This window comes from Cryptomeria japonica, chromosome 5 (assembly GCF_030272615.1).
Source record: "Cryptomeria japonica chromosome 5, Sugi_1.0, whole genome shotgun sequence".
NCBI lineage: Eukaryota > Viridiplantae > Streptophyta > Pinopsida > Cupressales > Cupressaceae > Cryptomeria > Cryptomeria japonica.
In genome coordinates this window covers 219104841-219132666 of record NC_081409.1, presented here as the reverse complement: position 1 = coordinate 219132666, position 27826 = coordinate 219104841, and the positions used below count along the sequence as shown (strand labels likewise).

General features: G+C 36.9%; 1 protein-coding gene across 2 annotated transcripts in view; it reads right to left on the bottom strand.

The window, feature by feature from the left end:
- The window catches only part of LOC131043302 (alpha-mannosidase), a 228837-nt gene that overhangs the window by 57098 nt on the left and 143913 nt on the right, over positions 1–27826 (bottom strand). For both annotated transcript variants that reach the window (XM_057976493.2, XM_057976492.2), the window contains one exon: positions 2869–2934. In XM_057976493.2, coding sequence (XP_057832476.2) covers positions 2869–2934 — 66 coding nt within the window. The remainder of the gene's footprint in view (positions 1–2868; positions 2935–27826) is intronic.

Genomic DNA, 27826 nt, shown 5'->3' with positions numbered 1-27826 from the left:
GTCTATTACTAAGTCTATTGAATGACGAGATAGAGTTACTCTTATACATTGAAAAAACGATAAACTATGTTGTAGAATTTCTAGTTTAGGACAAAATTTAGGTAGTCATTAGTTGGGGACATTACAACGCTATATTGTCTAGTCACCGTTTGGGCATTATAGGATAGGGGTTAAGATTTGTCCAAAGATAACTATAGCAAAGAAGGCAGAGCTGAATTGATTTTTTATGAGGGTGAAGTAAAATCTAGGGGTATTCCCATAGTCTACAAAATCTCCTATGCCATCCATTGTTGCTACTAGTGAGGTTTCTATGAGAGGAAAGAGGAAGATTAGTGAGAGATTAGGGACAATTATAGGGATGTTGAATGTGCAATCATGGGAAATGGTAGTTTCTTATGTTATTATGCATATCTAGACATGGCTGTGAATGAGACTGAATCAACATAGTATGGATGAATTTCGATTTTTAGTTGTTTTAATTGTGTTGGTGTAATGGTAGGTTGAATGCAAAGCACATGGGTGCTTGTATCCAGATAGACAAATAGAGTCTTAAAGTTTCATATACCAAAAATGCAAATATTGAAATCCACCATGTGATACCTTAATGAAGACACCTTTGAAGACTACACCTTTTTTTTCTTCACATATAAGTAAGGTTCTATGAATGCAAGTAAATAGATAAATGACATTGTAGATCATCAAGATGAAACGTAAGTTAGTTATGTATGAATAAACCCATATATTTGTTGTATTTGTCCAAAAAATACTTTTCAAAATCTTTACAAATATTTTATAGTCATCTTGTTAACTAACAAATCAAAAACAATACTCAAATCACCATGTGTGATTAGGAAGATCTATGAAATCTTTAGAAACAGACACAATACATATGGAGACATTCACAAGGTTGGATCTGCACTCTTTGCTCATTCTTCTAGGATTACACTATTGTATTGCACGTTTGGGACAAAACCAAGATCATTAGAGTACAAAATACCTTTGACCGTTTGCTAGAAAGAAATCTAATGGTTTGGAAACCTTTTTCTCTTGTTCTTAGCTTTCCAAACTTTTTCCTATCCCTCTACAAATGAAAATTTGCAAACATGTATCATTCAGCACATTTGAGCAGCCTTGGGAGAAGAATCACGGTCACCTACAACTTTTGGGGTCAGTTATGCCTACTTGTGTCACCATCATATGGAGATAAACTTGAAAGTGTTCTCTTTTGTATCAACAACCATGCATTTTTTTACTGAATTCATGCTCCTAAGAGGTTCACCAATGCTAGGAGTGAGGAAATCTTCCTTTGCGTGATTGTCTCCATCTTGAAGTCATTAATGGCTATATGGGCCATGTAGGAATAAAGGTAGCTCTATAATATCTTGCTTGTGGAAAATCAATGGAGAAGTGGACATTGTCTTCTTGGAGTATATTGCAAGACAAATCTTGCGAAATTCACGAGATAATGATTAGGGATTGGTGGGAAGATTCTCGGGAATTGAAGATCACCTATTCCATTAATTACAATATGGCTTCCCTCATCCTCCAGCATTGAATATGCATTAGAATTCACATCCTCAAGATAAACAATGGTTTTTGTGTGGGAAATACATGATTGGGTAGTGGCAAGGTTAAATTTGGTCATTAATGGCTTACTAGGAAATGTAGGGGATCATCTAGAAAAAATGCAGAATTTTGATGATTAACTGGAGGTGAGAAAGGGAGATGTGGGATTTCTTTGTGGAATTGGACATTGGAACAGGGATCTAGGTGTTTGGATGTGCACGGATTCCTGCAAAGGGGAATGGAAGGAAATGTGGGAAATTATAAGTGAATCGGCTGTCAGAATATTTGTAGGTGGGGATGACAAAAGGAGGGAAAGGGAGAATGAAAATATTTAGATGGGCCTCAAAAGTGAGAGTAGAGGGCGAAAATGTGAGAGTAGAGGGCGAAAATGTCTCAAGTCAATAGCCAATGAACTTTTGAGGAGTAAAAATAATCTGGTTCAAATATGGTTTGTAGATGTATGATCACAAAAAAAATTACACGTAGTGATGGTCCTCGGTCCCCTTAAATACTTAACCTCTAGTAAAATTTATTGAGGATAGAAAGTTGGGGAAGATTTTGGAGCCCAAGTTCTAAGATTGTTAGTTTACACTCGCTTGTGATATCTCATGCCTACAAACTTTCCTTATGTAAACTTTAAATGATTCCAAGAGAAATATTATGTCTCATGAACATATGACAATAACAGTTGACAAAGTAGTTGTACTTGTAATAAAATGTGTACTAGTTTAAATTATTTGTCAACTATCATCTCACTGTGAATGTCATATTCAAAGGTGATTCATCAGACTTAATAAACTTCCCATGTAAATTTTTGAGCTACATTTCAAGTTCTTAGAGATCCTTCATATGAAACTTTTTTGAGATGTATATATTTTCTGGAAGCTATCTAAAAGGTTTGCATCTTGTTTAGACAATCAGCATAATTTTTTGTCTATAGAAACATGTGTATCTCATATAAGTTTGATTAACCTTGTAAATGTTGCAAATGAAATATTTTTGGGGGTCTAACTATTTGTTATTAATAATTGGTATATTAAAACTAAAAAACTATTGCATCATCAAAACATTGAAACTCAACCAATGCATGTCCATATAGAAATCTAAGCCTAAAATCAAACATCTGAGATGCATAGCACAGAGTTACTCATATTGCATTACTGAGATACATAGCACATGATTAATTTTCTCATATTTCAGCAAGTGTTGATCATATGATTCATGCCAACAACTTTTGAAACACCAAACTACACAGATAAAAATTTAGAGATAAAATATTAAATTTGAATATTCAAAACTTACGGGATAATAGTTTCCTGCTACAGGTTGGTGTAGTTGTAGATCCCAATCAGTTCTGTAATTCCTCACCTATCTCACAAATAAAGATTAGTTCAATATTTGTCCGGTTACAAGGAATAAATCATATAGAATTTTGCACGTGATCAAATATAGAAATATTTCTATTGAGAATTATTAAGATATTATCCTTATTAGTTAAGATAGATAACAAATCTACTAAATAATAAAGACTAAGTCAATGAGAAGTCATCGTTCATATGTAGGAACAAAAATTACCAATACCCTCATTAAAATAGAAAGAAAGAAACAAAGAAAATATAGCCTAGGGCATAGTGGGTTGAGCTTGACAATTCTGGTATGTAACCAATCTGCTTCTAACATTAAGGTACATATTTAAAAATGAGAGAAAAACATAGGCCATAGAGCAAAAGAAATAAGAGATATTTTTGATCTCTAGAATTCATTTTCAAGTACATTCAAGTTACACGACCTTAGAAGAAAAATATAAATAAATTAACCTTAACAACCGTTAATTAGTTGTGACCACTAATCTGAAATACATCAAATGATACAACTCCCATCACATTGGGAATCTCTTTATCATTTCAATGCTCCATGGTGGCTTCTGCCTAATCTCTCATCCTTATCAGAATATATGTTTACTAAATTCTACATTTTCCCTTGAATTGATGTTTGAAAAAATACTCACCCACCATAATGCCTTTGTCTCTTGACTCTAGATATATTGTTTAGTTTTAAATGAGTGCTTTGCTTCAATTAATTTGCCCGTTCTTCAACATGGATATTTGCATCATGCTCCTTAACCCTTGTAAAAATGGACATGCCTATTTCATCAAAGTAGGGAACCTTGGAAGAAATCAATACAATTTATGAGTAATTTTTGATTAGGCTCTTTTCCATCTTTAGATGAACTTACCACCTTAACTTATTTTAAAGTAGAAATGTGGTCTTGGTGTCGTTTCTTACAATATTTGAAATCCTTTTGGAAATACCCTCGATGTTGTTGGTGCATACATACTTTCTTGCATTTAACTGATCACTTAATAAGTTTATTGCATTAATGTGCATCTGGGATAAACTTATTTAGGTAGGTATCTACATGGGAGCTAATATCTCTCTTACACATTAATAGGCATCTACATAGAGAGGTTGTATTTACTTTCCTAGTTTGGTGGAGATGTGTTACTCATGGGACTACATTTCTTATTATCCCACATTAGTTGTACTGTGTACATACACATTTTTGGTGGCGTATCCTTTATATACCCACTTGTAGCATTCGTTGTATATCTCATTCATTGTATTGCAGCCTCTGTTTTGGAATAGCAGTCATAGCATTTCTGCAATGTTTAGTTGTGCTTATGCTATCATGTCTTGATTGTGTTGTTAGATTTGGGAGGTTTTCTCCATCAACAAATCTTACATACTATTAGAACATTATATACTAGCTCTTATATGTTACTAGAGCAATTGGTGATTCAAGTCTTGTTTGTTTCTTTAAGGATAAGAAATATCTCTAAATATATAGTATGCTCTTCTCTTGCATCCTTGGATGATTTAAAAAATCGAAAACTTTGAAAAAGGTATTGAGCTTATTTCTTTATGTGGCATTGTCTTGCAAGCATTAATGATGGAGCAAATCATAGAGCACATTATTGTGTCTAGAGCATCTGACATTGCTAGTTTTTCTTTTCATTTCATCTAGTTTGAGCTTTAGAGGTGAGATCTATAGAAGTTTGAAGAAGAGTTTTTAATGGGGTATCCATGAATCACTTATCATTTGGAGTATTTTGGGCCAAATTTAACCTTGCCATTGTGTTTGGAGGGCCCACACATGATCACCTCTCTATTTGTCAATTTTCAACAACTTTGTTTAGAGGCCTTTGGAAAATTTCTTACCTCCTACAAAATATTCTTTGGCATCTTGGTATATTCCTTTTGTTGCCTAATCAAATTCTACACACTTGCTGGAATTATATTTTGTTGGCATAATATTGTTGGCAAGGTGATTGTAGTTTCAAAAAAGAAAATGTTAGGGATGTTATATAAGCACATGCCCCTAAATGACTGTTGGTGGACATTTATGAACTACAGCCTATTGAAAGGCCTATGATGAGTCAAAAGGTTTGTAGACCTTTTCCAAGGCCCACATGGTTGAAAGGAAGCAAGGTGTGCTGAAACAACTTCCTACACCAATCTACTGAGGAAAGATTGTGCATTTTTTTATAAAACCCTTCATACAATTATTGTAAAGAAGATGCACAATATAGGAAAGATAAAATAATATCACCATAGATAAATGCACACAACAAAAGGTGTACATGGGGAAAACCTTTTTGAGATAAAATCCACACGCTCCAAAAGCCTGCTCAATGTATTACAGTAAAGAATCTAGTTGCATACACTTGCAAAGAAAGTTTCTTCCAAGAGTAAACAAGTGCTGAATTTTGCAATAATCACTACTACATAACAATACCTACAAATAATCCCATAATGCACCACTAAACATCGTGAACACATGCATTGGTGGATCTTTTGTTGTCAATGTCACTTGCCTAACTTGAGTCCACATATCCATGAATATTAATTGAATTTCAAAGTCTTGTAGGATAAGCATGAAAACATAGGGAATACTCAAGAGTCTAAAGTACCTTATAGATATTTGAACACCCTCTTTATTGCATCCCAATGTACCTATCCAAGATTAGCCATAAATTGACTGACTCCCATTGCTTGGGTGATGTTTGGTCCTGTATATACCATGTCATACATCAAATTGTCAACAACACTAGTCATGTCATCCATCTTAATATGATATTTTTGGATAATCCTCCACAAATTACTTTGTCCCATGCAAAATTGGCACAACCAAGGATCTACAAGCTACCATGCTGAATCTCTCCAACACTAAGTTCACATACTTATTCTGGTTCAACCAAAGCTTTTGGCTAGCTTAGCCTCTTCTCATCTCGATTCCCAAGATGTACTTCGATGCCCCTAGATCTTTCATCTCAAATCGTCTTGAAAGTTGAGACTTCAAATTAGAAATCTAATTCTTACCATTCCTAAAAAAATATCATCAACATATAAAACAATAATGAGAATGTGATCATTATCAATCTTGAAATAAACACAATGATCTAGTTTCAATCTTAGAAATCCCAAACTCAACACAAAGGCATCAAACTTTTGGTACCACATCCTAGGAAATTGTTTGAGACCATATAAAGACTTCTTCAACTTGCAAGCTAGACGTTTTTCATCTTTTACAACATAATGCTCAAGTTGTGACATATAGATTTCTTCCTCCAAGTCACTATGAAAAAAAGTTCTCTTCACATCCATTTGCTCAACTTCTTAATCATAAGCTGTAGAAAGTGACAATAAGAACTCGATGGATGCTAACTTTGGAACAAGATATCTCACCATAATCAATTCCCTCCATTTGGGAGTAACCCTTCACAACGAACCTTTCTTTATACTTCTCAACTCTACCATTAGGACCAAACTTCTTTTTGAACATCCATATGCAACCGATAGGTTTATGCCCTTCACATAAATTACCAAATCCCATGTGTCATTTTTCTTTAATGCAACTGTCACTTCTTCCATGTCTTTTCCAAGAATCTACATCAGTCATACCCATAGCCTCCTTTATAGCCCTTGGCTCATCATTGTATGCAATCAAAGCAAAAATACAATTAGAATCCAACAATGAGTATCTAAACCTTTTTGGTTTTCGCCTAATTTGTGTGGACCTCCCCAAAGACTGAGGCTGAGGTTCTTCTTCAAAGCTTTATGAGCTGCTAGAGCTCACCTCATCATTACATCCATCATAGGCTTCTATTTAAACTTCCTCAAGGTTAAAAGTAAGTTGAACCACATCTTTTTTCTTTTGTCTCTTTGTAGGCTGCAAAATAGTGGAAAAACGTCTCATCTCTTTGAACATAACACTTCTATTGTAAAGAAATTTCTCAGCCACTAGATCCCAAAGCTTGTACCCTTTCACACAGAAAGATCCCTGACTAGAATTCTTAACCAAACTGCTGATTGTTTACAAATTCAAATTCTTTGACCAGCAAAAGAGTTTTTGGAAGTTTATTGTATTTTCAATTTTTTTGTAGTTTTTTTGATTTTTGACAATACATGGAAAATAATAAATGCAATACAATAAATATAGAACTGATAATAGTTTCCAGAATTCTGATTATTAATTGCAGCAAGTACAAATAAACAGTAAAGAGGATTCTCTATAGAATTAAGCCGTTTGAGGCTTACCAGGAGTCCAATGCTGGGGTTTGAGGGTGGAATTTGAGCTTGGAATGAAGCAGTGACTGATCCAAACACCTCCAGCTGCTACCAAAGGCTGCAAATGACTTTATTTAACTTTAGGATAATTACCAAAAACTAATATTGAAAAATTATTCAGACCTAGTCGGAATTCCAAATTCTTGCCAGGCAAGATTCCCAAATTATGTCTCTTTTCCTCAAAGAATTGCTGCTGCTTCCCAAATCTGCTATTTTCTTCACACCAAACCAACTGTGATCACTTATTAATATTCCAACAATGAATTCACACACCAATAGTGGTGCCAAAACCCTTAAGTTTATTTTTATTGAAACCCCAGGCAAGTGAATGGTACGGCTAGCCAAGGGAGCTATATGGCTAGCATTTGTGGCTTATTTCTTGATGCAATCTCTGATTTAAATGCTCAGATCTTATATAACAGACCTGACTATGCTGTGAAGAATAAAATCTTGGAGTAAATCGAACCCCAAAGTCCAAATTAATCTCTAATGGTGTTGCCGTGGTGAAGAGAGGAGTGTGGGATTTCGTCCACACCACCTAAATCTGAAGGAGTCACGTCCTCGAAAGGCTGCTCAGGCAAATTCGTGGTGCTGCAGACCTCCACAACCCAAAGGATGCATAAAATTCATAAAACACAAAACAAAGAATGAATTGCCTCTTCCCAAAAAAGGCTTCATAAACTCATCGAACCTCCACAAGGCATCTGCAAAGATGCTAAAGAATCTCATTCTCCCTCCAATTGAGCGCTCAACCTCAAGGGTGACTTCAACATGAAATTTGATGACCACCTTTTAAGTTATTAAATTGCCTAGGGAAGAGGGTCATGTAACCTTTTAAATAAAGTTACTTATTGAATTGATTAGCAACTTATAAGTTACTTTTATTAACCTTTTTCTATATTTAGAAAAAAGTAACTTTATAACATAAAATTATAAAGTTATATTATTATAAGTTCACCAAAGCAAAATATGTCTAAACAAATGACCCCTTTGGCTAAATAATCATACACTTACACTGTTAATTTGCTTGTGGGGATGGATGTCAGGCAAATTCAAACATCAATATAGCCACTAGAGAAATGGGGATAGGACACACGCCAACACCATAGCTGATGAAGATACACTTAATTGCCTTGTTCTCCAACTTGGACTTCCCCCTCGACACATGAGCATATGCCTTGCAACCAAACACACAAAGATGTCTCAATGAGGGATTCTTACTCGACCACACCTCCATAGGTGTCTTCTCAACAAGAGTTGATGTAGGAGACCTGTTAATTAGGTAGCAAGCAATGGCTACAACTTCAACCCAAAACTTTTATTCAAGGCTAGCTCCACTCAACATACTCCTAGCTTTCTCCATCAACCTCTTGTTCATCCTCTTTGCAACTCCATTGTGCCAAGGGTTGTATGGAGTTGTGTTATGCCTCTCAATCCCATGTTTTTTATAGAACCTAGAACAAAATTCACCACCATTGTCAATTCCCAAACACAATCTTTTTACCAGTTTGGTTCTCAACAAAAGCCTTAAACTCTTTGAATCGATTAAATACTTTAGATTTACTTTTGAGAAAATATACCCATGTTTACTTTAATCAGCAATAAATGATACAAAATAAATTGATCTAGATAACAAAGGAATGTTAACAAAACACATCAAAATGAATTAAGTCCAATACCCTAGAAGATTTGTGAGATTTGGAATAAAATTGAACATGGTTTTTCTTTCCATTTACACAATGTTCACAAAAATCTAACTCAAGATTACAATCATCTAGTCCCTCAACAAGGAATTTATTTTTCAAGGCTTTAAGACCCTTCTCATCGATTTGGCCAAGTCTCTGGTTCCATAACATTGTATTGTCAGCTGGAAGTTTCATCTCAAAATCATGAGCACCCTTTGGCACCTAGAAAGCACGACCATTGAAAGTTTATGCAACACTTTTCGTCGCTATTGGTTCCAATGGTGAAGATGAAGACTTTAAAACTCTTTTTTGTCATATCAACAAAACAACTATTTCACTGTATCGTGCATGCATCCAGCTGAAACAAAGTGCCTATTCAAACACCCATGTCCTATTTTATTCATCAATAAATGATACAAAATAAATTGATCTAGATAATGAAGGAATGCTAACAAAACACATTAAAATGAATTAAGTCCAACACCTTAGAAGATTTATGAGAATTGGAATAAAATTGAACACGGTTTTACTTTCAACTTACACAATGTTCACAAAAATCAAGTTCAAGATTATAAGCATCTAGACCTTCAATGAGGTTTTTTATTTTTCAAGTCTTTAACACCCTTCTCATCGATATGACCAAGTCTCTGGTGTCATAATATTGTCTTCTTAGCTAGAAGTTTCATTTCAAAAGAACAAGCACCCTTAGGTACCTAGAAAGAATGATCATTGGAAGTTGATGCAACACTCTTCTTATTCACTATTGGTTCTGTTGATGTGTTTTTTATGCACATGCTAACACAGAATAAAATACCCAAAAGTATCTTATTCTCTCTTGAACAAAGTTACTCAAATGCTGAAGATTGGCTTAAGGATCACTTGAGACAACTCCAAGGTTCTTGTATGTCGGGTCACAATGTGTGGATAAGTTCAATGGTTTGATGTGATTGTGCTGGAATCACAATGGGGACTTACGTTGAATTGTTGAATGCTTGAATCACTGGAACTTGATCATTTGATGTTGCAATCTTGTGATGCTTTTTTTCCCTAAACTAGCTTGAATTGAAAAAATGGCAAAAGCAAAGGGTTGAGAAAATCTATTCTAAGACCTAGAATGTAAGAAGATAGGTGAATGATTAGATGGAATTCTACTGGGCAAGGTCTCACCATCAAATTGAACGATTTGACACAAGCTCAGTGCAATCTTCTAAGGGATAATTTGAAGATGTTCAAATAATTACCATCAAACATTGATTAGCGTTCAAGTTAATGCATAAACAATGGATGTATAGCGATTTGAAATTAAGCTCATATCACTCCAATTGACCACGCAAGGCACACTTACAATCAACAAGAGGCTAGTGGTATGGACTAAACGGATTCCACACAAATGCATTCAACAAATTCCTCCATTCAATCTAATCAACATGAAAGTAAATTGAGAAGTAAAGACCATGCAAGTTGTTGAAGTAACAAATCAAATTCACCATAGCTTCAATGAAATCAATTGCTCTTTACAGCAAGGTTTAGCAACAATCTTTGCATTCTCCTAATCTAACTTCACAAGGTCGTGTACCTCTCGAAGGTCCTAAGGCGAATTTTGAATGATGTACCTCACAAAGGACATAGAGTGAAATTTTTTATCAAGTCATGTTCTTGGAGAGGTCATAGAGTGAAATTTTTTATCAAGTCATGTCCTTGGAGAGGTCCTAGAGTGAAATTTTTTATCAAGTCATGTCCTTGGAGATGTCCTAGAGCGAAATTTATTATCAGGTCATGTCCTTGCTAAGGTCCATGAGCGAATTTCATCCAATTGATGTACCTTCCAAAGGTCTGAGAGTGAACTTATTAAGGTCACATACCTTAGAAAGGTCTTAGAGCGATTTTTTTTGACCTAGGTCGTGTACCTTCCAAGGGTCATGGAGCGAAATTTTGATTAAGGTCATGTACCCTCCGAAGGACAGAGAGAGAATTTCATCATGTGTACCCTGCCAAGGTCCTAGATTGAATTTTTTATCCAATTGATGTCCTTGGAAAGGTCATAGAGTGAATTTCATTTTTGAGTCATGTCCTTGCAAAGGACATAGAGCAAATTTTGATCGAGACGTACCTTGCAAAGGTACAAGAGTGAATTCTTATCATTTCATGTACCTTGCCAAGGTCTTGGAGCGAGTTCCTCAAAGGCAAGCATTTTGGCACCAAAATTCCATTTGAAATTTGAAGTGCTAAAAGGGATAACTGTAATGTGTTAAGTCGGCCAGCATGAGGAAGGTAATTTGTTGTTTTATTTTTGCTAAATTAAGTTGGCCTTACACTCCAAAAGACACCTCTTTTACCTTAAGTGTCTATAAAAGAAGAATCAAGATATTCATTTTAACCATCAATTCAAACATTCTCTTCGTTTCAAGTGTGAATTTGAGAGCAGGCTGAGCGAATTTCTTCAGCAAGGAAGCGAATTTTATCTATTCATGAGCAAATTTCACTAAAATATAAGTGAATTGTTCCTGCACAAAGGCGAACTTGGACATTAAAGGTGCAGACCTGAGGATCAAGACAAACAAATTCAAGCATTAAAGATTCAGATCTGATGTTTTAGAAAGGTGAATTTACCTTAAAGCACCTGAATAAATCAAGGAGCGAATTGTACTCAGCTGGAGACATATCAATCACTAATTCAATCATTAAGACAACCCAGATTTGCCTTTAGACATCAGAATTGCATTCCAAACAGTGAATTCATTAATTAGTGTCAGTCCTTTGATTGAAAGCAAATCATCAAAATCAAAGGTAAGGATTGCATTTAAGATAAAAAATCAGGTCTGATTAGAGGCAGAAAATCACAATTCATTCAAGTTAGGATGCATGAACAGAGCTAGATCAGTCTTATTAAGCAATTGATTAGAATGATTAGAATGTAGGACTGGTTTAAATCAGTATTTCATCTTCATTCGAAGGTTTTGCAAACCTGAAATCAATAATTTTCATAACCTTGTCAAGAACCTAACTTGAACATCTTTAATAGGTGAATGATGGCAGCACCCAAGGAAAGTGGATCTAGCTCCCGACAGGCCCTCATCAAAGAAGATCAGAAGAATGATGACTTGGAGACTAAAATCACATCCTGGTGGAGCAATATTGGAGATACAAACATTGGAAACTTCAGTGTGAAGAAGTTTTGTGAGGCACCATACATTGGCAAACCATCACCTATAACCAAGAGGATAATAGAAAGCGGCATCATCAAGGCAGTCGTCTTCCCTCTTGCAGTTAGATGTCATGAACTAATGATTGAGTGTGCCAAACACTATGATTCACACTCAAGGACAATTGTGGCCGAGGATGGAACCGTTCTTGCTTACCTATTAGAAACAACTATAAGTGAAGCTTTCCACCTACTAGAACAAAGGGACATGATTTATAGAAGCTTGTAAGGAGCTAAATCAATTTATGAAGATGATCCTAATGCATGCCTAGCAATCATCAATAGGGATTGGTTGCAAAAGAGTAGACCTCGCCTGAATAAGATACCTAATGGGCCACACCGAATTGACTTCCAAGAAGAATTTAGGGATTTGATCACCATGCTTAGCCGAGATATAGGTGCTCCTCAAGCTTTTTATTTTGACAAATGGATGTTCTTCTTCATAAAAATAATCATCCAAGGGAAAGGAATGATCAATTGGGCAAGAAGTATTAGTAATAGCCTAGATGTACAACTGAGAAGGTTAGTTCCCACCAAGTCATTCCACATGAGCTCATATGTCATATATTAGAGGTGGAGTTGGAAGGAGGCCTGAAGAGATAAGGGTTTGTGATTCCTATGAAATATTGCATCACCCACCTAAGAGCACTATAGAACAGTCAATGATACTTTCACAATGCACATCACTAGGATTCTACAAGGTGGAATCCATCAGAGATTGTCTCTGGAGGCACAAGCACTTGTCAAACAATATGGTGTATGGTTCATTCAATTTCCCAAATTCACATACATAAGGATCCAAGGATGTCCTTCTCCTCCTTATATGTTGCCACATTATCCAACAGACAGGATGGTACTACTTGAGGTAGCAAGACAATTGTTATCATGTATCGAGTTATTAAGGTACAAACATGGAGGTGTCATCACTAATTCCATTTCACTTGGAAATTCAATAGAAGTTTGTCCTTCCCTACAAGTAGCTGAAAGTGCCGAGCAAGAGTTATCTCTCTATTCGTTTACACCATTTGCTTCTAGAGATAACTTTGATCCTTATGGTAATGTAGAAGAAATGGCTGGAAGAAAGCATAAACATGTGTTTCAAGTAGAAGACTTTTGGATGAACGCTCAAGATGACTTGGAGATAAAGAAGAAGATGCACTGCCGGCTGCCTCTTGATCTCATCAGGAAATGCAAAGTTTATAGAGTGGCCGATCAAGCACAAGTGTGATATCCCCACCGCACCACATGATGTAAGGCCTTTTTTCTTAAATAAAAGACAAAATCAATTATTAAATAAGGTAATAATGTTAAACACCATTGAGGAAACAATATTAACAAATCATTAGAAGAGAATTGATTGTTAACATTGATATTCAATTAATTTAATATAATTAATAGGTTTGAAGTATACTGATATTTAATAATAATCAAGGTGATTATTAAATATACTAAATAGGATTAATTAAATTTAATAAATTAAGTAATTATTAAATATATTAAATAGGATTAATTCATTTAATAAATTAAGTGATTATTAATATTAAATAGGATTAATTCACTTAATAAATAAAATGATTATCAAAATATTAAAAAGGGAGATCATGCATTTTAATAAAGTGTTTATTTTATTAAGAGCCACCCCCCCCCCCCCCCCACCCCCCTGCCCGCGCGGGAAGCGGTGGGACGGGAAACGCAGCCCAGGCTGCGTCTACCGCCACACCCCTTCCTTCGAAAGGGAAATGGTGTGACGGTAACCGCAACTTAGGCTGCGAGCCGTCACCACCTTCCCCACGGGAGGGTGCCCGGGGAGGGACACGTCTACTCCTCTCCACGGGTATTTAACCCAGTAAATGCAGAGGTCCAAGGAGGAAAAAGGAAGGAGGGCGTAGAGGTAAGAAGGGAGCAGAACTTCTGCGGGTGATAAGAGGTAAGACAATGTTATTTATTTTATAATAAATATAATTAATGAATAGGTCAATGCTCACTAGGATATACTTATATAATGGAACATAGGTAATTGATAGGTAGATGTTGTTCATTTTATATATATTAATGAATACAAGGAATTAATGTGTTAATCCACACCCTAAGGTATGAATATGTAAAGATAGATGTGGTAAATGAAAATTAATAAGAATGTGATACATAGATTAATGATGGTAAGGCATATTGAATATATATATAAGGAACACATTAGGAATATATGTGTGAAGTGCAAAATGAAGTAGTATTAAATTATCAATGTATTATAAGGGAAATCACATATTGGAGGCTATAGGGAGGAAACTCCCGTAGTCTAAGGGAGGGATTGTGATAATCCCTAGGGCAGTACATGTACTGAAAATTGATATGCATATGTATGCCTTGGTTGATTAAACTCAACCAAGAAGAGACGGATTTGGCCGGTCCCCTCTGAGGACTTGGATGATGAAGGCATCACCCAAGGCAAGGAATAGACAAGGGTCTTCCTTGAAGGGCTTGGGTGTAAGAGATAGGATTCGAACTCAACTTCGATTTCCTAAAGGGCTTGGAACCAAGGGGTTCCAAGAAGGCGAGCTTCATGGTCGCCTAAGGACATACTTTCGTATGGCATTCGTATCCTTTTTATTAGATGAAAATTATGATCGTACTAATTAATTGCAAATTTAAAGATGAATTACATATATATATTTTGTATTCTAACAATCTGTTTTGCAGGCCAGAAATCTCTAACTAGCAGGGACATTACAGTGTTTTCAGAGCATAATCCTGCCATCCTGTAGGAAAGGTTCTTAGTTTATGATAACCTATTAGAGGAAGAAAGGAGCAAAAGCAATGGCTGATCAATTGGCCAAACAGTTCCAGACTTTCATGGAACAAACCAATGAGAAATTTGAAAGAATGAGCCAGTTAATCCTCCAAAGTACCAACAACAACAATAGAGATATGACAAACCCTAGAAGAGAAACACACTCTAATCATGCGGACAAGGAACAATCACCTCAGAGTTCTAGGCAAACAATTCCCGAATTTCTTCCTAGGGAAGAACATTTGAGGGAGGAGGAGGAACCAGCCACACTTGGGGTGGAAGAAATTGCCCAAATTTATGCTAGATTGGAACCAGAAGTTCAGAGGGTGGTGTCCTTCAGGGACTTCTGTGAGTCCAAGACTAATGAGAGTAGGAAAAGGAAACCTATGGGTAAAGACCTCAGAGCTAAAGTCAACAAAATGTCCCTACCCTGTTTTGATGGGTCAGGGAAGGATGTTGCCCAAGCTTGGGTACAAAAACTAGATACCTACCTTTCATACAGTCCCATGACCGAAGGAGATGCTATAAAATTTGCCATACTACATTTAACCGGAACTACCCATAATTAGTGGCATAACTGTCTCATCACCCTAGGACACAAAAATGTCTCCACCTACAATGAGTTTACCCAAAGGCTCATCAGCCGATTCGACCAGAAAGACTCCGAATGGTACTTCCAAGAGCTAACACACCTTAAGCAAGCAGGGACCATTGAAGATTATATAGATCAATTCCAAAACTTGTCAGTAATGGTCCCCGACCTATCCCAGAAAAGACTTACCTACATGTTCTTAGAAGGCCTGAGGGACCCCATTAAGAATTTTGTTAAACCCCTGGAACCACAAAACTTAGGAGAAGCCATTAAGAAAACTAGGATGGTCGAATTTAGTGCCCCCAAGAATACCTCAACCAAAACTCCGCATAGGAATGAGGGACCCCAGAGGGACCGCCGGGAAAAGCCTTGCCACTTGTGCAAAGAACCTTGAAGTTTTAATCACCAATGCAAGGAAAGAGATGAACTCAGGGAGAAAGGGTTATGTTTCAAATGCAAGACCCCATGGGTGAGAGGCCATGATTGTAAAAGAGGACAGTTGAATAACACCAAGGAAGTACAGGATGAAGAAAGACCCTATAAAAGAACCAGGTTTGAAAACAATATACCTAGTACCTTGGCAGTCATCACTCAAGGAAGTGAGAATAGATGTTTCAAACTCAAAGGGATTATCAAGGGACAAAAAGTAATCGCATTAGTGGACACCGAAGCTTCACATGATTTCATTAGCAAACATTTAGCAGCAAAGAGAAGACTAAAAACCGAAGAATTTGGAGGATTTGAAGTGATCATGGGCAACAGAGTCATAGACAGGTGCACTAAAGTTATACCCCAATTGGAAGTCACCCTGGGAGGACATACCATTACAAGAAACTTCTTTGTGGTAAACCTAGAGAATGATATCATTTTGGGGATGCCATGGATAAACTCGTTGGGACGATTCACCATGGATAGTCCAAATCGGGAGATATGCTTCCAACATGAAGGGAGAGAAATAATATTGAAAGGAATTCCCGATGGCTCTCCAAAAATAGTATCATGCAATAAAATGGAGAAAATCCTTAGACATGATCAAGGAGAGTGGGTCGCCCAATGCATGGTCTTGGATAAATCTCCAATTGAAGGCCAGATCATTCAAAATGATATACAACCTATCCCGAGAAGACACAAAAAGGTCTTCGAGGACATTCCCCTGGGTTTACCCCCAAAAAGGGGATTTGAGCATTCCATTGAATTAGAGGAAGGAGCAAAACCTGTCATTACCACTCCTTACCGCCACCCCCACAAGTTCAAAGAGGAGATTGAAAAAACCATAAAAGAGTTATTAGAAATGGGACACATCCAACCCAGCAGCAGCCCTTTTGCTTCATCAGTAGTATTGGTCAAGAAGAAAGACAGGACTATGAGAATGTGCATAGATTATCGGGCCTTGAATAAAAAGACTATAAAAAACGGATACCCAATCCCAAGGATCGATGAACTAATGGATGAACTCCATGGAGCAAAATACTTCTCTAAAATCAATCTAAGGTCAGGATATCATCAGATCAGAATGAGGGAAGAGGATATTCCCAAAACAGCATTCAAATGTCACTATGGACATTTCGAGTTCTTGGTTATGCCATTTGGTCTCACTAACGCCCCGGCCACTTTTCAGTCATGCATGAATCATACATTCAACAATAATTGAGGAAGTCTCTTCTAATATTCTTTGATGATATACTCATTTACAACAAAACATGGGAAGAGCATCTCCTGCATGTCGAAGAGGTATTGAATATTCTTGAGTCAAAATCATTGTAGGCTAAAGCCTCCAAGTGTGAATTTGGGATGAAAGAAATCATCTACCTAGGACACAAAATTAGTGAGGCAGGAGTAATTGTGGATGAAGAAAAGATCAAAGCCATCAAGGAATGGCCCACTCCTAGAACCTTAACCCAATTAAGGGGATTTGTGGGGCTATGCAGCTACTATAGATGCTTTGTAAAAGGGTTCTCCAAGATTGCAGCACCCCTCACCGACCTAACTAAGAAAGGGGCTTTCGCATGGAATGACCAAGCCCAACAGGCCTTTGAACAATTTAAGATAACCATGAGCTCTTGCCTAGTGTTGGCCATTCTCGATTTCTCTATTCCTTTTGAACTGCAGTGTGATGCATCAGGGGAAGGAATTGGGGCCGTACTCATGCAAAAGAAACATCCTATAGCTTTTGAGAGCCATAAACCAATCGACGCAGAAAGACACTACTTTGTCTATGACAAAGAGATGCTAGCCATAATGCACGCATTGGCCAAATTTCGCCAATACTTGGTTTGTGGTAGGTTTGGTGTAAAGACTGATCATAACAGTCTACGCTTCTTTTTGAGCCAAAAGGATCTAAATGATAGGCAACAAAAATGGGTGAGCAAAATACAAGCCTACGACTTTGATATAGAATATGTGAAAGGGGTGAACAACGGGGCAGCAGATGCACTATCCCGGAGAGCTCATCTCAATACCATTACCAGTATCTCAAAAGACTGGAAGGAAGAGATCCTTAATGAATATGACCAAGATCCCCAGGCAAAGAAAATTTTGGGTGGAAATCTACCCAACGAAGATTTCAGAATTAAAGGAAACCTCATTTTGTATAAAGGGAGGATATACTTGACCCCTCAGACCAAATTCAAAAACAAAGTTCTCAAAGAATTTCATGATAACCCCCTTGCAGGACACCCAGGGTACTACAAAACTTATAAGCATATTAGGGAACAATATGCATGGAGGAACCAAAAAGGGGATATCCAAAAATATGTTCAAGAATGCTTAACATGTCAACGCAATAAAATGGAACTCACCCACCCAGTTGGATTGCTTCAGCCATTACCTATTCCTAATCAAAAGTGGGAGAGTATTTCTATGGATTTCATAACGGGGTTGCCAAGGACGCAAGGGAAGGATAGCATTTTCGTGGTGGTAGACAGACTCACGAAGTATGCCCACTTCCTTGTAGTCTCCACTGAATACAAAGCCCACCAGATAGCAGATCTATTCTTCAAGGAAATTTTCAAACTCCACGGGCTCCCTCTGAATATTGTCAGTGACAGAGATAGCAAGTTTATTAGCCAGTTTTGGCAGGAACTCTTCAGAATGGCAGGAACAAATTTAACCCCTAGTACCAGTTACCATCCTCAAACTGATGGGCAAACAAAAATAGTGAACAAATGGATAGAGGGCTATCTAAGGAATTATGTTACAAGGCAACAGACTACTTGGATTAAGTGGTTACACTTAGGAGAACACTATTACAACACGACTCACCACATGTCAATAGGGATGAGTCCTTTCCGAGCCTTATACGGCTATGAGGCCACAAGCTTTGGGGAACTAACAAACCAAGAAAGCAAAGTACCTAGAGCACAAGATTTTGTGCAACAGAGTAGAGACATCCTGAAGACCTTGAAAGAAAACTTACAACAAGCTCAAAATCACCAAAAGATCTATGCCGACAGGAAGCATGTAGAACGGACATTTGAGGCCGGAGATATAGTATTCCTAAGGTTACAACCATATAAGCAATCATCCCTCAAGAAGAATGGGACTGAAAAACTGAAACCTCGATTTTATGGGCCCTACAAAGTCATTCGAAGGATTGGGGAAGTAGCTTATGAGATTGAACTTCCCAAAAGCAGCAAAATACATAATGTGTTCCATGTTTCCCGACTTAAGAAGGTTCTCAGGCAACACTTGGTTCCTTGCAACGAACTACCTCCCCTAGATGATGAAGGGAAACTCACACTATACCTAGAGATCATTCTGGACAAATGAATGCATGTAGGAGTATCCTCAGAGATTTCCAGCAAACTCTCTTGTTGATGATCAAGAGGTGGCTCAACTGCTGAAATAGGAACGACATTTTGAGGAGACTCCTACACTGTTGTGTCAGGAGGAGATAGAGGCAGCTCCATGGAAACTGAGGAGGGAATCTCATGAGGTGACTCCGAAGCTAGTGACTTAGGAGCATCATCAGATTGTTGTCCTTCCTCCAGATTATCGGGATCAATCACATGAATGTCAATCTGGGACTTTTCTTTTCCACGAATTGTCGCCTCCTCAGGAGGAAGAACTATTGCCCGACTAACCCACAATTTGATCCTAGTGCCTGAAGATGATGCACCTTCCTTGTTGTCAATCTAAATCTCAGACTTACGTCCAAGAGGCCTCGTAGAGTCATCTTCTTTTCCAACCTTAATCTTGATGAGTCTAACACCATTACCTTTGAGCCAAGTGTTGGTGTTAGCTAGGATAGGCTGAAATCTTTCAAGAATGGAAGTGCATTCTTTATATGACCATTGGATTAAAGGAAGTGGGGCTTCATCAACATTTTGTGAGACATACTCTAGATCAAGCACATTCCCATCATCAATCATCCTTTCCGGAATGTCCACTAGGTTCAAATCAATAACCTGCTCAAGGGTGAGCCTGTAGTAGTCCATCTTGAGAACCTCCATTTTTGTACGAAGATCCACCCAGATATCCTCAATGCGATGCACATGTATGAAGGACTTTTTGATCTTTTCCTTCATACCTCGGTAGTCAAAATCTGCCCTTGACTTTAACCTTTTGAGTTTAATCTCCTGCATCTTGGTCTCCATAGCTTTAGCTTTGGTGGATGTGACAAGGGAGTACCGACCAATCTTTAATGGGTTGGTTGTAGAAATCCCCATCCCAACCTTATGTTTGACAGATTGATGTGCATGTACAACCATGATCTGTCTTCCCAACTCCATAAGAATAATCTTATTAGTCGAGTATCCAGGAAGCATGTATGGCTGCCCACTGTAGCATCCGACTCTTATATAAGTGAAAGTCGGGAATTGAAGGAACAAGCAACCATACTCATTCACTCTTTCCCATGCTTCAGCTGACACCCCTCTGTTCTTTAGAGTCTTGTCAAATTGGCACATGAAGCAACCAAAGAATGCATCTTGAACCCTCCTGAAATGTAAATTTGTTGGGTCTCAAGGGCAACCAATCATAATATTCCCACACAGGTATAAGCGAGCGATCACCCTTGGTAGAAAGACCAGGGAAATGTCTAAGTGATGCTGCTAAATACACTAAGTATGAATTCATGTAGAAAGTCATGGTAGTAGGGACTGCTGCAAATTGTTCGCACAAAGCATCACTGATAATCTCTCCCCATGATATATGATGGGATTGCCTTATGAACATGGTAAACTGATACGTCCAGGGCTCAAAAACATTAGAGTGCTCAAGACCCAACATCCCGTTGAGGAGAGTAATGATGTCTCCAATTTCCCACTTGAAGTCACAATGGTACAACTTAGCCCACCTTGTGAAAGCGGCTCGTGGCTCATGAATCCATCTGTTAATGTGGCATTTGCAGTTGTTTTCCCTCTTGACATAGTACTCAACTGCACTATCCTTTGAAATCTCCATATACACAGGTGCTGATGGTATTTTGAAGACTTTCTCAATAGTATCCGCATCAAGGCGGATTATTGCCTCACCATCATCATTTGTAATGGTTCTCATCTCCTTGTCGAAGTGGTGAGCGCAAGTGTAATGTCCCCTACCTGATCTATTTCAATATACTAAAATTGATTGATATTCTTCAATTAGTTATTAACAAGTTCTTATTTATTTTCCTCATTAGATGATTAATTTCATTATTTATAGTTCTTGATATAGTTATTAGGCCGTGCTACTACTTCAGTTTTAAGGGAGAAGGGTTTATGTATGTTACCAAAGCGCTTAGAGACCAAATACAATAGGTTCCCTCAAAGTTTACAGATCCAAGCCCTTACCTATCTTGGGTCTATACCCTCAAGGCTTATGGGTCACTGATCCCCACCCTATCTTGGGACTTAATCTATTGCTTGGATTTAGACTGCCCCTCTTTGGAACATCTCCTTCCCATCTTCTTAAATACTGATAGTAATAACATGATTTAGACTATAAGTATACTAATTTCTCATGTATTATGAATATATATGAAATTAAGTATGATTGTCATACATATTGCAGTCCATATTAATGTTACTATTAGTTCTGCATAAGAACATTATCAGGCTTCGTATATTAAGCATACTTATTAAACATATCCCCATGCATACCACCAAGAACAAGGATGTTACTTCCTATTACTCAATAATAACAATTCTGATCTGATCTGCTTGATGGTGCTCTTACTGAATGCTTTTACTCCTTTCTTTTATATCTCTCAATGTGAGGGAGAGGTCACACCTCTTCATCATGCATGCCTTTTGGTAAGAGACACACCCTCTCACCATTAGCACCTTTTGAAAGAGTGCAACTCTTCATTATTTCTACCCTTTGAAAGGGACACAACCTTTCATAATCAGATCTGCAGTTCTTATTTAAATCAGATCTACACTTCTCATTTTTCAAATTCTGCCCCCCCCTCAAATGAGTTTCTCTTCTCCCTTTTATATCTCACGTTTGAGGGAGTCACAACTTATCATTTCATGCCTTTTGACCTTTCATTAGGTTTAATCAAATTTAAATAATATTTAATTATATTCTTTTATATTTTAATTTTAATTTTTATATTTATTCTTTTGTATTTTAATTTTTTTATTATTTACTATTAAATTATATTTCAAAGTAGGGACATTACAGCAAGCGAGAACAAATTCAGGTTCTAGGGCAGGCACTGGAAAAGAAGATGCATGACGAATGTGGCTGTCCGATAACCACTGCATATTACGATCCTGCAGATCTTCCACCCTTTTAATGAATTCTGACATGTCAACACGCCCTATCTTCATATCCTTGATGTGATCCAAAGGAGAGGAAACTTGTGAAGGGGAAACTTCATTCTGGTACTTGTCATATTTATACTTCATCCTCTTTGGAATGGGAGATGATGGTAAATCTGACATTGAAGAACAATCTGGTATGCTGCGATGAGGACTTAAAAGTGTTAAAGCAACATCATACTCAGCTGCAACTAATATTTTTCCTTCTTCAAATGGGAGGAACTCCAACCCTTGCACTTCACAACTTTGTGAGAGAAAGATGGGAAATAAATGGGAATGTTGGAAACTTGACTTTGACCAATTTCGGATCTTGGGGAAAGCTGTACAAGTATACGAGTGGGGGAGAACAAACATGTAATCGGATTTATAAATCCAATTTTGAAAGAATGGGTATTTTTCCACTTAGAGAATTGGAATTTCACCAAAAGATGATTAAAACATTCTAATCACATGGGAAGATCAATTATTTTCATCCTACTTGTAATCAGGATTTAAAATCCCGAATACAAGTAAAAAGGGAAAATGGGGAAGATCAATGCAATATAAAAATTGCTTTGCCAAGGGGGAAAATCTCTCTCACAAAACTGATTTTAGGGCAAAACCAACATATACACAAATTTTCAACTTAGAAAGAAAAAACAAGAAGACAAGAAATAAAAACAAAAAGAAAAGAAAACATACCTTGCTTCAATCCAAATGCTCTTCCAAGGAAATGCAATAATCCTTGTGATGAAGACGTAAAACCTTTAAATAAGCAACAAATGTCTTTAGCAGCAAAAACGCCTTGCAAAATGGCACAAGAATCGGTCAAATCTCCCCTAAATCTCCATGCCTAGGGTTGAGAAGGCAAAACGATATGGGAGAGAAGAGATTCATGGCATTTTGAAGTACAAAATCTTGGTGTTTTGGCAAACACGTGTTGCTGGAAACTCGCCTTCAAACCAGCAAATGAATACACCAAATGGCGTGGAAAGAGTTTCAATATGCATGAAAATAGCATAAGAATTCAAAACACCTTCTTCTTCCTAAAAAAATCTCCACAAAAATAGGTGAAACTCTCAACAAATTCGCCTTCCCTGGCTGGTCGGGTTCTTGGAGAGATGCAACAAGTTTCATTTTACATGTAATAGTGAAAATCGGGTTTCTTTTTTCATATTACAAGTTTAAAATGTCACTTTTGTTAGGCCCAATATGGAAAGCTAATGTACTGAGAGGGGAGGGGTGAATCAGTACTCCAAAACTTTTCATGAATAATAACTTTACTGTTATGCATAAACAGAATAGTGCAGTAACATAAAATAAAGTTAAAACAAATAGATAACAATCATACATGATTCACTCCATAACACATATATTTTGGTTACGCAGAAACTCTTGGTTAGAGAGAAAAATTGCGGTGGGGATGGCACCCACAACTTCACTACTGCAATAATAAAGAGTGCTCGGTTAGAGCTACATTTTAGCTATTTTTGATAGCTTACCCTGTTAGGAGTAACAAGATCTGTTAGATCTACCTTGCTAAAGGATTTTACAACATTTATTCTAAATGCTGCACCTGGTTAGAGGCTTTACAATTTATAGACTTGATTAGAGTCTTTTACCCTGTTAAAGGTTTCTCTTACAACTTCACAATTTTACAATAAAATCATTACAAATATCTACAACTTTACATCTGAAATGTTATAGCAGATTCTATGTGCTCAGAATAGATTACCTTGCTTATAGCATACCTTGGTAACCCATATAGTAACTCGGTAAACCCTTCTGTTTACTCTGTTCTTCGACTGTTCTCTGAAAACCTTCTCGTTGACCTCTGTGTCTCTGTAACAGTCTTCTTTCATGTATACATACAACCTTAACTCATGCTGTATAAATAGATCTCTTAAAACGGTGATCCAATTCATTGCTTCGATCTTACAAACAAGATTCCTCGAATGAATAACTAAACAAAATATTTCATTGGTTAGATTGATCTCGTAATCATACACAATCTTCTAGTGCAATTTCCAATGTGATGACGGTTAGATGTGCCTCGATCTTGTAACACGTTTTCATATGCATGTCCAGGTTCAATGTATCTGGTAACACGTTTCACTCGGTGAATATCAACTCGGTGTGTCATCTTTACTGCTCGGTAGCTATAAAAAGATACTCGGTAGACAACTCGGTGTGTACTGCGTTCTGTGACTGCTTTCTTCTGTAACCGACTAGACTGTGCATACCGTCTTCTCTGTTATACCGACTGCATGATTCGGTAGTGCTAACCGACTAGAGTATATAGTATGACTTTGAATATAAAAACTAATGGCAACTTGATAAGTAGTAACAACTTTATTTCTATTCTAGAGCAAATCAGGTTTTTGAGAGAAAAATACAAGTTAATAAAATCCCCTCAACAAGTTTTAATAACTTAACTTTAAAAAAGAACTTGTAATGGGGATTTAAAATTCCCTTTACAAGTGACTCAGAAAATAAAACATGTAATAGGGAAATAAAATCCCTATTACAAGTAAAAACACTTAAATAGGAACTTTATAAAATAATTACAAGTGACTTTTAAATGTATAATTTAAAATTAACTTGTAACTTATCCAAAAAGTTCCTATTATGACTTAAAAAGCCAAAAAGCATCAAGGGGAAATAAAAAGTAAGTTACAAGTTCTAATTTCATAAAGTGCACTTGTAATTAACGAAAAATTTCCCTACAAAGACTAAAACAAAGGAAAACATTAAAACTTGCAACTTGAGGAAAATTTCCCACCTGCAGTCAGGGAGAAAAAACCTGATATTGAAGGAAAACCATAGCAAACGAACCCAAAATGTGATGAAATTTGAAACGTGGTTTGTGGATGGACTGAGGATTAGTCCAGTCAAAGGGCAAGGCGAAATTCTGCCTCGGGAAGTGTGCCATAGAGTAAAATTTTCATTTTTTAACAAAATTGTTATGTAATGGTCCATCATTTTTGAAAACAAAAATGAGGACAACAAGAAGAACACGCATTTGATTTGGAGAGTCTTCTAAATGGACCTCAAGAAGTCATTGAAAAGAAGAAAGCGTCAAAGATGTCTAAAGTAATAAGTGATGATATAGGCTCTAGGAAAATACAGATTGCCACTCCAACAGTAGATAAGTATGAGGATGAGATTACGGTGGATGAATATGATTTGGAGACATTTGACTTAGGTCCACTTACTTCTGAGCAAGCCATGGATGAAGAAACCAATTTAGTAAAGGCAGTCAATGAGAAGCTAAAAGCTGAAATAGAGAAGAACAAAAGGTTAGAAAAGGATATAAATGCATGGAAGAGCTATTTCCATCAGTTCAAGGAACCACTAAGGTAGTATGATCCAACAAAGACACCTCCACTAATGCTTCCTCATGAATCGATAAACCATATGGAGAAGATAGCAAACTTAGCACAACTTCTAGATGCATGTGTCAATAAATCTTTCACAATGGCTAATAAGTTTGTGAGAAATATGAGGAAAATACTTGATAGAGCCATTCGTGTTCTTGAGATAGTTCATAACCTCATGATGACAGTTGATGCCTTCACTCATACTAAAGATGTCACCATTCCAGTATTGCAAGCAAAAAGGAAGGCACCTAGACAATTACTGGCACAAAGAAGGGGTAATTAGAAAAGAATCAACTCATAATTTGTTACAGTGGTCAACTTTGCTTCAAATGAAGAAACTCCTTTTTGATGTTTTTAGTAACAGATGTAATCAAGTTGAAGATACCGTCCATCATATTCATGACGAGGTAATTGAGGTGATGTGCATCATTCTTGACAAAAAGGCAGAAATTGAAATGGATGTGGACATTCAAGAACTGGAGGACATGATGAAAGTCATCTTTCAAGGAGAAGGTGGACTGATCACAGAAAAATAGTTGGATCATATGTATACCACTATGCTCCTTATTGATAAGACAAGAACTTGAGCATGGATGGGAGATAACACTTCTTGTAGCCTTTGATGAAGTAATCCACCTAGAAGAACGAATGAAGAATCTACCTGAGATCCCAATTTCTGAAGTTGAAAGTATGACGTCTAGATTCATTGAATATGCCAAAAAGGAACGTGAGAAAAGGAACCAGATTCTAGAAGATAATTTGTTATGATCCCACTTGGCGTTCTATTTTCCTATTGGAGGATGCTTCCTCAATGTCCATGTCAGCACATGTTATCTTCTCATTGGTTGATTCATGATGATGATTATCTTGATAGGGTTTTCATTTGTATCAAACCCTAATTAGGGTTTAGGAGGATGTAATGTTCCCTGTTGGGGATTGGATTATTTGGCGTTCAAGTCCTACAAACACGTTAGTATACAAACAATATGAAAGATAATTAAACATATATATTTATTTGTGCGATTATACAAGAAAGAATGCTATACGTTATTCTATATATTTAACAAATAATGCTAACTAATTTATTGTTATCTATAAAAAAAAGATACAATACTCAGTTGGACCTTACCTGGATTGACCCAACCCTCTATTGAGAAATATTTCTCAGTTAGGAGCAACCCAGGATGTCGTTCTCCTAAGGTTTCTATTTGGGATCTCTATTAATGAGTGAAATCATTAATGTTCTCAAAGCTTGGCAGAGATCCCACCCCTACTCAAGCTTCTCTATCTCTAACATATGCATATGGTTAACCTCTACAATATATATATATTGTCTCTAAGAGATTCCCTATGAATCTCTCTCTGGATTCCTCTGTAATGTCCCCTACTTGGTTCAAGACAGTTTTAACTGTAATTAATCGATTTCCAATATATTTATAACTTAACTAAATCGATTAAGAGACAAAACTATCTCTTCCTAAATGGCTCTTATTCTGTCCTAGGTTATACTTCCTTAACTGTCAAGAAGGTTTTAGGAAGGGGATCTTCTTATCTTCCTGAAAGAAATAGCAGAGTTCGTACAGATTGAATCTCTGGCTGATCGTATTGGTGACAGAATGTAGGCTTCCCGTGTTACTTTCTTACCCCCCTTTTCCCACAATTGATGGGGTATTTATCCCATCCATCGTGGATGGAGAGTTGTGCACTTCCAGTCACGTCTATTGGTGGCAGCAACCCCTTGGAAAGGTCGCTGCCCTCCCTTAACCTGCATCATGACCTTTCGGAAAAATAATAATAACAATCGCACCCCTTTCAATGATCGCTTAACATTCATTAATAATTTAGTTAGTATCCAATATAATTCGCAATACTTGATCGGTCAATTAGTTATTATAATGCCACCGATAAGAATACAATCAACCCCCTTCTATAAGTATTATATAAAAATATATATGGACTGTGATCTAACAACAGTTCTGATCTGGACTGATCGATGGTGCTGTTAGTGGATGCTTTGATTCCTTTCCTTTATATCTCTCAATTTGAGGGAGAGGTCACACCTCTTCATCATGTATGCCCTTTGGCAAGAGACATACCCTTTCACCATTAGCACCCTTTGAAAGAGTGCAACTCTTCATTATTTCTACCCTTTGAAAGGGACACAACCTTCCATAATCAGATGTGCACTTATTATTTAAATCAGATCTGCACTTCTCGTTTCCAAATTATCCCCCCTCTCAAATGAGGTTCTCTTCTCCCT